Source organism: Pteropus vampyrus, unplaced genomic scaffold (assembly GCF_000151845.1).
Source record: "Pteropus vampyrus isolate Shadow unplaced genomic scaffold, Pvam_2.0 Scaffold206, whole genome shotgun sequence".
Lineage (NCBI taxonomy): Eukaryota > Metazoa > Chordata > Mammalia > Chiroptera > Pteropodidae > Pteropus > Pteropus vampyrus.
Genome location: NW_011888987.1, coordinates 145,135 through 159,972, shown reverse-complemented (window position 1 = coordinate 159,972; position 14,838 = coordinate 145,135). Strand labels below are relative to the sequence as shown.

The following is a 14,838-nucleotide window of genomic DNA, read 5'->3' as shown; positions in this document are numbered from 1 at the left end:
AGGAGGAGGAGGAGGAGGAGGACGAGGACGAGGAGGAGGAGGAGGAGAAGGAGGAGAAGGAGAAGAAGAAAGATTAAATACACACTTACACACACACACACACACACACACTAAAATGGCAATAATTATATATCTGTCAACAATTACTTTAAATGTAAACTCTCTAATCAAAAGACGTAGGGCGGCTGAATGGATAAGAAAACAAGACCCTTACATATGCTGTGTATAAGAGACTCACTTCAGATTGAAAGACACGCACAGACTGAAAGTAAAGGGATGGAAAAAGATATTTCATGGAAATGGAAAAGGAAAGAAAAGATGGGGTAGCAATACTTATACCAGACAGAATAGACTTTAAAACAAAGACTATAACAAAAGACAAAGAAGGACCCAGCTATCTCATTTCTGGTTATTTATCCAAAATAACCCAAAACACTACCTCGAAGAGACATGTGTATTCATATGTTCATTGCAACATTATATACAGTAGTCAAGATATGGAGGCAACCTGCATGTCCACCATGGATGAATGAATGAAGAAGAGAGGGTATATATGTATAATGGTATATTACTCAGCCATCAAAAAAGAATGAAATCTTGACATTTGCAATAAAATGAATGGACTTAGAGTATATTGTACCGAGTGGAGTGAGTCAAGATATATGTCGTGTGATTTCACTTACATATGGAATCTAAAGAACAAAATAAATGAACTAAAGAAACAAAAACAAACTCATAGATAAAGAGAACATTTTGATGGTTGCCAGATGGGAGTGGGTGTTGAAGGGATGGGTGAAAAGGAGGAAGGGCTTAAGAAGTACAAAATGGTAGTTAGAAAATAGTCATGAGGATGTAAAGTATAGCATAGGGAATATAATCAATAATATTGTAATAACTCTGTATGGTGTCAAATAAGTACTAGGTTTATTGGAGTTATTACTTTGTAAGTTATTATAAACATCTAATCACTATGTTGTACACCTGAAACTAATACAATATTGTATGACAACTCTAATTTAAAAAACTTAAAATTATTTTTTTAAAAACCATCCTCTGTGGTATGTAGACAGTATCTGTGGTCTCCCAGTGCCCCAGGCAGCCAGTGAAGGATCCAGTTTAATTTTGGTTCATCTAGCTTTTCTCAAATTACCTGGAGAACTTTTCCCCCAAATACCTATTAACATCCTATAAACTCAGTTTTGAAGCTTTCTGTAAAGGTTCTTCAGTCTGCTTCCTAACCTGAGGGAATCACATCCTCTGGATAAAGTACAAATCTCCTGCTGAACCACCACCACTAATTCACTGATTTTCTGCTGCCAACCTTCCTGGACTGTTGCCTGGCTGAGTTCCTGCTACCAACTTGTACCTCACTCACTACCTTAGCTGACTGTCCCAGACTCAGTCTTGTGGCCACCTCAATGTATGAAAACTTGTAAGACCCTTTCTTTATAATGCCAATTTTTCAAATCCTACCCATTTCCATTCCCACCTGCTGTGTTCTGTAACCAGCTCAAACATGGATCCCTGAGCCTGAGTCCTAGACAGAAACATGTGTAACACCTGACCAGAGTTAGGGAGGAGGGGGAACAAGGAACATCCTGATATGATACATTGGGAGTAATTAGTTTTTACTTTAGAAAGGTATTCATTTTAACATTACAGTGAGAGGAAGCAACTCTTATTCATCTTTATAATGTTCTCAGTAAAAAAGAATGTGTCTGACACAAAGTAGATGGTAGGGAGATTTTGTATCAAATGGAATTTAATTTGCTTTATGACCAAGTCCTGTCTTGAACCTTATTTCTCAATGTGTAAAGCAGGAAAAGCAATGATACCTGCCTTAGGAGGGTGTCTTTACAGGATAAAATGAAATAATTATACCTCTAAATTGCTCTGTGTGTATAAGGGATGAAAGACCAGAAAGTTTCTTCTGTGTTGCTTTATTTCAAAACTGATATAATTGCCATCTCAGTGACTGAAGAACTGAGCCAATTTTATAAATATTTTCTTCTATTTAATAATACTTAAATGATGAAAAGGTACATAAAAGTATTAAACATATACCTTTTTCTCCACAGCTCCATAAAGCTATGTTTATTTTAAATGATAAAAAGTAGCCTATATTTCATTTATATTTTTTCTGACTCAGGCCCCTCTGTTATATAGTAGCAGTGGGCTGCCAGTAGCTCTTTAATATAATTACTAAACATACAAAGCAGATAGTAATCTCTTCTGTTAGTCACTGCTTATCATGTGTTCCTTGGTAGGCACAAATGAAAAGGAGTTCAGTTAGATGGCTCTGTGATCTGCTTTTGTTTTAGAGAAGGCTTTATGCCATATCCAGGAGACCCTAAGCCTAGAAGGAGTCTTGGGAATGTAAATGCAGAATGTCTACCCCTTCCCCCATCTTTTGTTATTATCTAAGCAAGCAGGACACATTGTAGTCATTCCCTCATAAATCAAGCCCTCCAGCTCTTTAATCTCTTTGTCATTTCCTGAATTCCCTCCAATATGTGAGTGAGTGCCTTGGCCCTCCTCAGACCTAACCAACAAGTTGTCATTTGAAGCCCCAAAGTGACCTATCAGATTTATGTGCTTCTATGTTGAATTGCCCTGTGTGGCTGACCTGATTCAATGGAGTACACATACTGCCTCTAGAAATATCATAAGGATAGGGTTTGTCCATATCTATTTTTTCTTGAACTCCAGATTCATGTTAGAAAGAAGCGTTTTCTTCCAGCTCTTTTCCCCAGAATCACATCTGACCTACCAGTCTATTAAGATCCATGTGAGACAATGTATATAAAAGCGGTTTGCCAAGTGTTAAAGATCATTTAAAACAAAGTAGCAGTGCCGCAGTTATTACTGGCTGCTTTTCGTCCATAAGAAAAGTAGTAGTGTGTTTTAATAAATCTTTCCTCCAAATAATGGCTTTTTAATAAATAACTGTACTCATTAAGTGTTGATATGAGAAATTGTTCCCATTTTCACTTCTCTCCCAAGGCTAATTATTGCTTTCTTCAATAAAACATTAATATTTCATAAATGCCTAATGGTAACCAGTTAACTAAGTATATCAAACTGAATAATTTTTTTAAATCTTCAAAATAATGTAATCATGCCCTCAATTTATAACAAGGGTCACATGGCATCTTACAGGAATTTCTTTAAAAATGAATTCATTTTATGTATAGGATTTAACTGTGCGAGAGGGATGAAAAGAAACTGCCCCACTTAAACACAAAAGGAATGTGTTAACATAGATAAATTAAACCAGAATCTCTGGAGATGGGACCCAGGCATCAGTATTTTGTAAGACTGTCATGATTCTAAAAGTGAAGCCAAAGCTGAGTTTCCTGCAGTAGGCAGCGATAGGCAGCACAACTAAATCTCTAAATCGCTTCCTTTTTTGCCAACCATCAATACCTGCTGAAACATTAATAAGGTGATTATGGGTAAGGGGTCATTCGATGTTAGAATGTGACCAAGACTCTCTTTCCTTTTCTCTTAAATCCATTTTGATGGAAAAGCTATATGCTGTGATTCCTGACTAATTAGTGCCCTGAAATGGTCATGCTCTCTTTCAACCATCTAAATTCCCATGAAAATGAGTATCATAAACTGACTGTCATGTGCCTTGGCAAACAACATGGCCTGTGTTTGCAATATATTTATATTCCTTCACAATTGTTAACATTCCTGCAAAACTATGAAGTGTTAACAACCTCTTTTTTTTTCTTCCAGGGAAATGACATTGACCCTGAAGCAGTTAAAGGTGAAGTGTTAAAAGTTGGAAATAAGAGCTGTGAGAATATATACTCACATTCTGAAGCTGTTTTATGTACAGTCCCCAATGACCTGCTGAAATTGAACAGCGAGCTAAATATAGAGGTGGGATTCCTGCATTCCTCTTATAATGTAAATAAAGATGCCAGTGTAATTATGTCACTTGCAGGCTTTAAATAAATCATTAAAGCTCATTTGTGTGTTGGCTTTGGCTCATCAGCTCAGCCTTGATTCTTAGTTGTTATTTTAGAAATAGTGAGTTTTTGGTTCACTGTCTCCTTCCCAAACTTGAGAGGATAGATCTCAAAAGTCCTTCCTAGCTACACTCCCTCACCATCGTGCCTCACTCTTGCCAAAATTTGCTATAATTCTCAGGAGGGGTGAGGACACATTCAAGATTGCCCCTTCCTCTACCTCATACCACCCCAAGAGGCCAGAGCCAACATACTGCTGCCCTCTACAGTGATCTCAAATGTATGGACCTCAGAAGTAAAAGAATATGTATACACTGAACAAAGTAAAATAGAAATTAAACTATTTTACAATAACTTCTTCATGTAGATAGCTAAATCAGATAACTTGAGTGAGTGATTTTTTTTCATTCTTTTTTTTTTTCTTGAAGAGCTTTATTGAAATTAACTCACATACCACACAATTAACACATTAAAAATGTACAGTTCACTGGTTTGGGGTATATTACATTATTGTTTTTTTTAATTTGTGGTAAAATGCATATCACATAAAATTTACCATTTTAACTATTTTTTAATGAACAATTCAATAGCATTAATTACATTCACAATGTTGTGCAATTATCACCACTATCTAAATCTAAAACTTTTTTATCACTCCAAACAAAACTCTGAAACCATTAAGCAGTACTGTCACATTCCCTCCTCTCTCCAGCCCCCGGTAGCCTCTCATCTACTTTCTGTCTTTATGAATATGCCTAGCCTAGATATTTCACATAGTGGAATCATATAATATTTATATGTGTTTTTTATATGTCTGGCTTATTTTACTTACCATGTTTTCAAGGTTTATCCATATTGTAGTATGTGTCAGAACTTCATTACTTCTTAAGGCCGAATATTCCATTGTATAGATATATCACATTTTGTTTATCCAAGAATTAGTGCTTTTTAAAGGTTTCATGAAGTCTTCTAAAAAGTTATGAAATGGAAAACTACAAAAAAATTGGAAAATTTATGGCCAAATTATGAGATCAGAATTTGGAATTCAGAAGGACTATAAATCCTCAAAATTATGCCATGTGAGAGCTGGAAGGGGCCTCAAAGATTTCTTCTGTGTATCAAAACTGAAATTAAAATATTTTGAGATCTTTTTAACCCATAATAATATGATTATTTGCTTCTTATAGGAATTTTCCTTTGGCCTCTATCCTACCCTCCGGACAGAATTTATGCCCTATTGTCTGTGTTTCTTACCATTTATGGGACATATCACATTGTATTATAATTATCTGTTTATGTATTTGTCTCCACTTCTATACTTAAGTTCCTCGAGATCAGAGACTGTTTTTTATGTCTTTTTTTTTCACTAATACCTAGTTACAAGCACAAACAGCTGAGTATCATGTAAGTACTTCAGATATCAGTAGCCCCTAATTATTCCAACACTGAAGCAGAATTGAGAAGTGTCTTATTACTCTGAAGGCAATCATGCCACTATTAGAACAGTAATAACCAGATGGTATTTTGGGCCCAGAGAGACTGATTCAACCTGTGCAGTGTATTTTATATCTACCTAAAATAGCCAGCTAAATTCTGGCTTTCTTTGTCATTTTTAGTGGAAGCAAGCAGTTTCTTCAACTGTCCTTGGAAAAGTTATAGTTCAACCAGATCAGAATTTCACAGGATTGATTGTTGGTGTTGTCTCAATATCAATAATACTCTTATTATTACTTGGGCTTTTCCTGTGGCTGAAAAGGAGAAAGCAAATTAAAGGTACAATTTTTTAATTGTTTGTTTTAAGGAATTACTTTAAGAATACAATCATTACAGTTTAAAATTGTCGTAAATTCATGTGCGCTGTCATATGTGCAATCCATAAAACCCATGAATTCTTGTCCCTCGGTCAAGGTCTGCTGGGACCCGTGATAGCCAAGTCTTTAACGAGCTCTTTCTCTCTCTCTGTTTTAAGATCTGGGCAGTGAATTAGTTCGCTATGATGCAAGAGTATACACTCCTCATTTGGATAGGCTTGTAAGTGCCCGAAGTGTAAGCCCAACTACAGAAATGGTTTCAAATGAATCTGTAGACTACCGAGCTACTTTTCCAGAAGGTATATTTCAGTTTATTGTTCTGAGAAATACCCATACATATACCTCAGTGGGTTGTGGCATTGATGTTTATTTTTTTACTTTGCATTTATATTTTTATAAAAATATTAAAGAAGTATTTACCTCTTTTTTGGCCAAAGAAGTACTTAAATTGACACAAGATTACAGGGTTCTTATTTTTAAATGAACTCATTCATATATTAATTAGATTTTTAGAGTCTTTAAAAAATGTGATGCTCTCTTTAACAACCCAAGAAGAGTTAAGATACAAAACTTATGTTTATTTAAATATAAGTTGGCACTGCTACATTTTTTTATCTCAGAATGTTGATCCTCAAACATTTAAATTATACCTTTAGGACTCCTTTGAAGGATTCTCAATGAACTGTTAATACACAGCCTTTTACCCACAGCATTCCAGGACTTTAATATATTTTGAGTCTTACCCAGTAATGCTATTTTAAAAGAAGAGGTTAGCATCATCTGCTTTGCAAAACACTAGGCCTAATAATGGTCAGGTTAACCAGAGCATTTCACATCGTTTTATTTAAAATCTCCTGGTAAAACCAAAATGTCTACATTATATCTGTTCCATTATCTTTAGAAGTTACAGGACGTGAGTCAAATACAAGCATTTCCCTGGTTGAATATTTACCATTGGACAAATAAAATGAGTCACAGACAGTTGAGGATACTGGAAAACTTAGAAGTTGTTCTTCAAAATAAGTGCAAAAGCAAAGAGGCACGTAACATTTTAACTTTTTTTTAACACTTGCTGCCTCTTATTTTTTGAAGTTTATATTAGTTCAATAGAGATACACATAAATATTGTCTTTGCCCACCTGACTCCATTCGCCTTTAAAAATTCATGCCCTTAACAACATGAACAAATCAAATCCAGTTTACACTTTTGAAATTTACAGCTTTTATTATCTATATTCACATTTAATAGCTCTAATCTGAGATCATTAAAATTCACAAATTTGTTTTACGCTTACTTAATCTTCTTTTAACCTCATTACTCACCAAACCCCTATCGTCATTGCTAAGAAGTTTGAGTTCCTCTTTCCTACATTGAACCTGCTCCTAGGAGATGTGGAAAAGTAAAATAGTCAAAAACAGCTCACCCAGAGGGAAAAAAAGAAATGCACAGCCAGCACCTAATGAAGAAGCAACTACAGAGGTTTTCTCTATCTGCTGGGGACAGCCTCCTCATCAGTCTTTCATGCAGTCTCAGAATACTCTAGTGTTATACCAGAATCACACGTTAACGGTTTAAATGGTTTGTGCACATGTCTGAGCTTAACCCAAGGACCAGTAGAATTTCTATGCCAGAAGACTTTTTACCCCATCTCACCAAGGATTTCCCTCCATCTCCCCACCTCCAGGAGCAAAGGTTTGGGAAGTGAAGGTGAAGGAACTGAGTTTATAGAGGCTCATTTACATTTCCCTCCTGTGGGAAGAGTTTGAAGAATTCGTTTCTGGGATTAAAGGAACAGGCAGCCAGCTAGGCCCTCTTCTACATCCAGTGTTTCAAGTATTCTCCTGATATTCTACATCCTTCCTTTAAGGTTGCATCTCTCTCATGTCCAGATAGTGATTACCGTAACTATAGGTGGCCCTGCAGCTTTTCTGAACCACTATTGAGATTTACTTCTGCGGCCAAATTGATTTTGTTATTAATGAAACTGTCCAATGCAGAAAATACTAAAAATGCTTAAGAAGGGTTTGGAATAGTCAGGGTACTATCAACTTTCTTTTTATGCCCGTGTCTCAAACTCTGATTTTCCTGCTCATTTGCAAACAAATGGTACTAGTGGGGATCCCCCACATAACCCTCTCCCTTTTCCCTATATGCTAATATTGTCCTACACTGCCTGGTTTATCTTCAGGTCTGTTGCTGCAGACATGATGCCTTCTCTCTAACATGTATGGATTCCCAGTGGAAAAGGGAAAGCAACTGGTGGCTTCTCTGTTCTATTTGGCATTAAGAAATTTATTCTCAACTCCACAATTCCTTACCCTTAAAATGAAAAAAAATAAAAAATAAAAATTCACTTTGCAGAAGAGGACCTTGCCTGAGGCTCTTACAGGGCTTTGGTTGTAAAGATCAATTTATAAAGAATGCTGATCCCTTTGCAAGTGCCCTCAACTAAGCAATGGGGATGGCACACTAACCTCATTCTAATTTGCCTTCTCTAAATGGCCATAACACTAAATCTGCTGTCATTATCACACAATGGAGAATTTACTGCTAATGTGAAACTTTTCAGTTCTGAAATTTTAACCATCATATATTTCTAATCATATATGTGTAAAATACTTCATTGTGCATATTTTTCTTTGTTTTGAGCAATACTAATTCCATTAATAAACGCTAGGCTGACTACTTTTGTGTTTCGCATTCTTAAAAATATAGTATATTAAAAATAAACCTCAAACATGGCTTTTTGTAATATATAAAAAGAGAAATGTCTAAGGAAATAGAGTAAACAGGCTGTCAAAGTTAATGCTTAGTCTATTTAAAAGAAAATCTATAAATATTTTTTAAAAACATTTGTGTGTGTATGTGTGTGTACATGTGTGTGTATGGCAACACTTTTTTCCAACTTACCATTTTTATCAAACCAGTTCCTTTGTAAAGGTTCTTCCTAACCTTATTCAATGATAAAACTATCATTTTTATTTTTATTTTAAATGTCAGGTTTTATTATTTCACTTTGCTATCCCTGCTGCAGACCACACTAAGTGAAGTTTTACTATTGTTTTCTAATAATTTTGCTTTATCTTGCAGACCAGTTTCCTAACTCATCTCAGAACAGATCATGCAGACAAGTGCAGTATCCTCTGATGGACCTATCCCCCATCCTAACTGGTGGGGACTCTGATATATCCAGCCCATTACTGCAAAATACTGTCCACATTGACCTCAGCGCTCTAAATCCAGAGCTGGTTCAGGCAGTCCAGCACGTAGTGATTGGGCCTAGTAGCCTGATTGTGCATTTCAATGAAGTCATAGGAAGAGGTAAGTATTTCCACTCAGCTTTTTGTTAAATACGATTTTCCAGTAAGCATTTTATCTTCTGCATTTGCAGATTAGGAACTTAGACAATGGTAAAAGCAACTGACAGAGCACTGATAACAAGTGCACTCGATTTCTGTTCTGCATAAAAACAGGCCTGCAAATCATATCTCATAGGGATTTGCCCCTGTACCTGGAGCCAGTTTGATAATCTCCCAGACATACTAGAAATAAATCACATTCCTTCCTCACCTTTTTCATAATGACAACTATAATTTCTTGAAGGATGCCTTTTACTTCCTGCTAAAACATCATTCTTTTATGTTCCAATATTTTTATTCATATCTCCTCCCAGTCTTTCTTTACTCTGAAAACAATGACTAACTTTGTGAAGTCCTAGTTTATAGCAGTTTGTACCCTGGTGGATGTCATCAGAAGACGGAATTTACAGCATTCTCCTGATCTGACAACATATATCATCTCTATAGTGCACTCCAATTTCTTTATACAAAGAGGGATGAATATTTGTAATAAGCCAGAAAGAGCAGCAATAATAGCTAGCATACACAGTGTTGGAGGAAATAGTTATCAGGAAAAGAAACCAACCAGAAGTCAGGAAATGAACTCCACTCTTCCCTTTTTTCTAAAAAGCTTTTACCTTTAATACCGTATGGCCTCTGATCCCTTTTGTTCAATACATGCTGCAAGAAGAAGCACAGGCATCTGCCAGAATGATGCAGAAGAAGCTAATGGGACAACTTGCCTTGTATGAACACTAGGCCTTTCCATTTTCCTGTGGAAGTATCCACACATTCCTCTAGCAAGTACTGCAGATTTTAATCCTTAGCCTGCTCCCCTTCCCTAATAGCAGCTTCATAGTTAATGACATGTTTCACATTAAAGTAACCTACAGTTCTGTTACTGGCCTATAAATTCCAATAAGTGCACCAGTTTTAGGGTGTGTGGCCTCACTAATTGTGTACTAATTCTCCACATTGTAAAATTAGAATTTTTTATTTTTTGTCATGAAAGGTGCTAAAATGAGAGTTGTTTCTCTTCTGAAGTAATAATCATTAATAATTCTATAAACATTAAGTATTATTTATATATGTTTTCCCCAGTAGAATTTGAGCCCTTGAGAGCATAGGGTTTATTTTATCCATCTTTTCATTAGTTGAGGGTGGACTAATGCCTGACACTCACATGCTAGGCACTCAGGGAGTCTTGGCTAACTAGATGAATTAATTAATGAATGACTTACACAGCTATCAGGAGTTTGGCACTTCTGGGGAAAATTATTGCCACTGGATGAAAGGCAGCTATTGGGAAAGCAATGTGGCTAGACCCGGAGAGAACTGGATGTAATGACTCAGAGTGAATTTGCTTCATTCAGGCATTTTTCTTTCAGTTTCAGCCAACCTGGATTACATATTAACTAGTGACTAAGGGGGGAAATCCTTATTCTATAATGCTAATCTTATTTCTAATGCTAACATTTTTATTTCATTTCAGTTTTTTGCAATATAGGGAGCTTATTTTATTGCATTTTTTATGTGGGCAAAGCTTTATTTTCATATTTAAAAGTTTCATATTTAACTGTTTGATCCTTAAAAATAATAAATTTTTTAATGAGGCAGATGTTACTTCTGTTTTCACCAGTTGACTATTTTATTATATTAGCTTTATTAACAGTTATATCATCTAAATTGTTTACCATGTGTTAAATAATCATTGGTTATGTCTTTGGGTAAAATGTATTACATCTACATATGTTCACAAACACACGTAACAGTGATACTGTTAATCAAAAGTAGAAGAAACAATGTACTTTTTTTGTCATGTAGAAAAAAAGAAATGAAGAACATAAAAGGCTTAATAAATAATTATTACTAATTAAAAGTAACGCAGCACTAACCAGGTTCCCTCTTTCATGCAGGACATTTTGGGTGCGTATATCACGGGACTTTGTTGGACAGTGACGACAAGAAAATTCACTGTGCTGTGAAATCATTGAATAGTAAGTTACATTTTACTTAACAGTGGAGTATACTTTTGTGGTTTGCAAACTAATAGTTCATAATAAAATGTTGATTTACAGTTCTCCTTGTGGAAAAAAACCACCTACTGCTACAATTATGGATCTAATCCTGAAATTTTGGTCTAAATTCTTACTGAAATATATCCTCAAAAATTATCCCTGTGAGCCCTCATAAATTAGAAGATAGGAGAAACGAGGCTCTTGGATGAGCTGAGTATCATTTAACTATATTTGGATTATAATATTTGTTTTGCAAATGACATTTGTGGAAACTATTGGGAGTATGTTGGCACATACAATAGTAATGACTCATTTTACCCAGAGGCATTACTATAATTATTATTTAACCACAACTTCTATTAAAAAGATAAAAAGTGAAACAACACAAACAGGAGAAAAATATGCTGGCAGAGACTTGAAAAATTGAAAACGTGGTAATACCTCATTAATCCACATTTTGGGGGAATAAGGTATTCCACATAAATGAATTTCCTAAACAAGTGAAACTCAACCTCTCCCCCTTTAATGCTACAACATTTATTTTATTTTAGTAATTATTGAGAAAATCTTTTTAAAATGAAATGCATACTCTGTTTAAGAAATAGGGGATGCTTCCAAACATAAACTAAGACTTTACTGATGACTCAAAGCCATAATTGAGCCATAAATCAGTCTTTCTTCCTGCCTCCGCCTTTGCTGACAGGTCTCACATGTCACGTCAGTGTTCTTGCCTTTTCTAAATGTCCAAATTTATGCTCATAATTTGCACTGTCCTGAAAAATGTTAACCACCTATATTAAAAATTTATATTAGAATTAATAAGCTTTAAATGCCCAAGTAAAAGTTCATTCTGCAAGATGCATCATTGTCAGAACTATTTCATCCTATTTTTACACCTAAATCTCCTGAGCAGTGAGAGTGTTCTATAGAACACAGCTGAGCAGTGTTCTATATGGCTGATTTTGTTGGAAGTCTGACTATGAGGTAATTAAAGGGACAGTTTATATAAAACCTAACAACAAACTGTGATGGATTAAGTATGATTGTCAGTCAGTTTGCCTCATGAGAAAGTACCACTGCCAGTTGTACCAAGAACAAGTCTAATGCCAAGAAATCTTTCTCTGTCCCTGGCGTGTGTTGATCTCTATGGACCTCCAGATTTCAGAATGTGTTGCATCTGTAAAAGGATAGCATCAGTGACACTGATACTAGTCACATAAGTAAATTAAAGGCTTTATCTCTTCATTAATGCTGACTAGTGTCCAGCCCTCAGGATCCTGGAAATAATTAGAAATTCTTAGAAACCAAAAAAGTCTACTTAGTTATATAACAACCATTGGTCTTCAAATCCTCACAGTTTAGGGATCAGAAAACTGTGGCCCGCTGTCTGTTTTCTTTAAAAAAGTTCATTGAGACTTAGCCACTTATCACAATGCAGAGTTGAGTATTTGCAGAAACAGAAGTTATGTGGCCTATAAAGACAAAAAATATTTACTGTCTGGCTCTTCACAAAAAGATTGTCAACCCCCGCCCTGTACAATCACTATATGAATGGATTTCCTCTCCTTTTTCTATATGAGACGAACTGTTGTTCTATAACAAGACAAATTGATTGCTAAACTCTCTCTTATAAAAATAGGTGTAGATGGTGACTCGAAGGTTCAGTGAAGGGTGACATCATTCACTCAGGTGTACTGTTAAAAAGCACTCTGAGGATGAGGCATCAGGACAAGATGGGGCCCTAAGGGTTTTACATTGCATTGATCTCCCTATCTGAACATGACAAAGTATTCATTGTTCCATAATGAAATCAATGTCTCTATGCTGGATTTCTCAGGAATCACTGACATAGGAGAAGTTTCTCAATTTCTGACCGAAGGAATCATCATGAAAGATTTTAGTCATCCCAATGTCCTCTCACTCTTGGGAATCTGCCTTCGAAGTGAGGGGTCCCCATTGGTGGTCCTACCTTATATGAAACATGGAGATCTTCGAAATTTCATTAGAAATGAGACTCATGTAAGTATATTATCAAGCTTACTAACTGATGAACTCACTGTAAGCCAGCTCAGGGTTACAAAAGAGATTCTCAGTTTCCTGCAAGTGAGAGTTTTCTTGCTGACATTTATGCCAGGACCTAAACGGTGAGCAAGCGAAGGCCAGACCAGAGCCAGAGGAAAGGTGGAGTCCCAAAACTGAAGTCACAGATGGCCTCGGGCTCCTCCTTGTCTTCTGTGTTCAGGCCCCTGTGAGAGTTAATGAAGTAGCTTTACTCTTGATCAAAAACACGGGGCCAGTTTTTCAGAGGAAATAAGCTCTGGGATGGTAAAGTAATATTTTATATTCAGCCAAAAGAATAAAATACTGTCTGACAGTGAATGTTTGCAGATAGGGTGAATTTACCTTACAAAGCACAAAGTTGCCCTGACAGATCCCACTTTTCCGCTTTGACTCCTGTCATTACCCTGATAAGTTCATCTGGTTGGATATGCTACCTTCTCTAGGGTGTTATTCACATTCGCCCAGAGTTAAAGCATGATAGAAATATCTTATTATGCAGTGCTATGGCGTTTTATAACTCAAGGAGCCCATTCTGATGACAACCACTGATACAGATGTGTCTTAAAGAAAATCTTAAAATGCAAAAAACTGGCCTGTCGACATGCTGTGTGCGTTAGGCAGAGCTGTGGCCCTCCTTACAGGGTCCCCATTGTCTGCCTCTTAGGCTCACAAACTCCAGTGTGTCTGCTGAAGAAGAGACACCCTGTTCCTGATGGCCGGGAGTCGGTAGAGCTGCTAGCCACAGTGACATCTGTGCAATTTCAGTTATAGTTCTTACAGTTACTAAAGACATTCCTCTGTCCACCCAAGTTCATGGGTGGAGTTTCTGAAGAATGAGGTTTCCTGATCTTCGTGTGGGACCATGCCCTGGAGTTGTGAGCTGGTGCTCAGTACCACTAGGAGGGCTTCTGGTATGGTTGACATCACTACAGTGTGAGCTTTGGAGCCTACAAGGTTTAGGTTAAAATTCTAATCCACCATTTACCATCTGACTGGTTTGAGGTGTTTTATTTCTCTCTGAACTTCCTGCATTAACCCTGTATTTCTGATGCTCTGACTTCTGGGGCCTTGCTGGCTCTGGGGGGACTGCCCTTCCCAGGACTAGCAGATTCCCAGAGATGGTATACACCTTACTTTCGAAGAGTATGTAAACCAACGAACACAGAACCCAGATCCCAAATGCCTCCTTTAAAGGGCTCTCACATTCTAGGTCACTATTCCCTTGCCCTAACCACTGAAGTGTCAGTACCAGACAGCAGGGGACAGCCCCTACACCCTGAAGCTCGCAGCTGAAATCATTCAAACTAGCCAATTCTAAACCTGCTTACTCTGCCTTACCCATTTGTTTCTACAGAAACCACAGTGAAGGTTCTCTCTGTGACCTGCCCAGCTTCAGTGCTTCCCTGTGTGGGTTTGCATGGCAGGGCAAGCCCTCTCTTCTTGGGAATTTTAGCAAACTATCTTTTATGGCAGTCTTCTGCCATCAATGGGCCTCAACATACCTAAATAATAAAACCTACATTTTAAAACACCGCCAAGTCCCCATCTGAAAAATGGAGCTTCTGTAAACTGCCTTACAGAATGTATAAGGATTAGTCTAAATGTATAAAAACATCTAGTCAGGTGCTT

General features: G+C 36.7%; 1 protein-coding gene across 6 annotated transcripts in view; it reads left to right on the top strand.

The window, feature by feature from the left end:
• MET (MET proto-oncogene, receptor tyrosine kinase) overlaps positions 1 to 14,838 on the top strand; it is a 116,404-nt gene that overhangs the window by 88,783 nt on the left and 12,783 nt on the right. For 5 of the 6 annotated variants that reach the window (XM_011372386.2, XM_011372390.2, XM_011372389.2 and 2 more), the window contains 6 exons: positions 3,745 to 3,891; positions 5,597 to 5,753; positions 5,950 to 6,090; positions 8,883 to 9,113; positions 11,047 to 11,127; positions 12,986 to 13,167. In XM_011372386.2, the coding sequence (XP_011370688.1) occupies positions 3,745 to 3,891; positions 5,597 to 5,753; positions 5,950 to 6,090; positions 8,883 to 9,113; positions 11,047 to 11,127; positions 12,986 to 13,167 (939 nt within the window). The remainder of the gene's footprint in view (positions 1 to 3,744; positions 3,892 to 5,596; positions 5,754 to 5,949; positions 6,091 to 8,882; positions 9,114 to 11,046; positions 11,128 to 12,985; positions 13,168 to 14,838) is intronic. The other variant, XM_011372392.2, reaches the window with a different exon arrangement.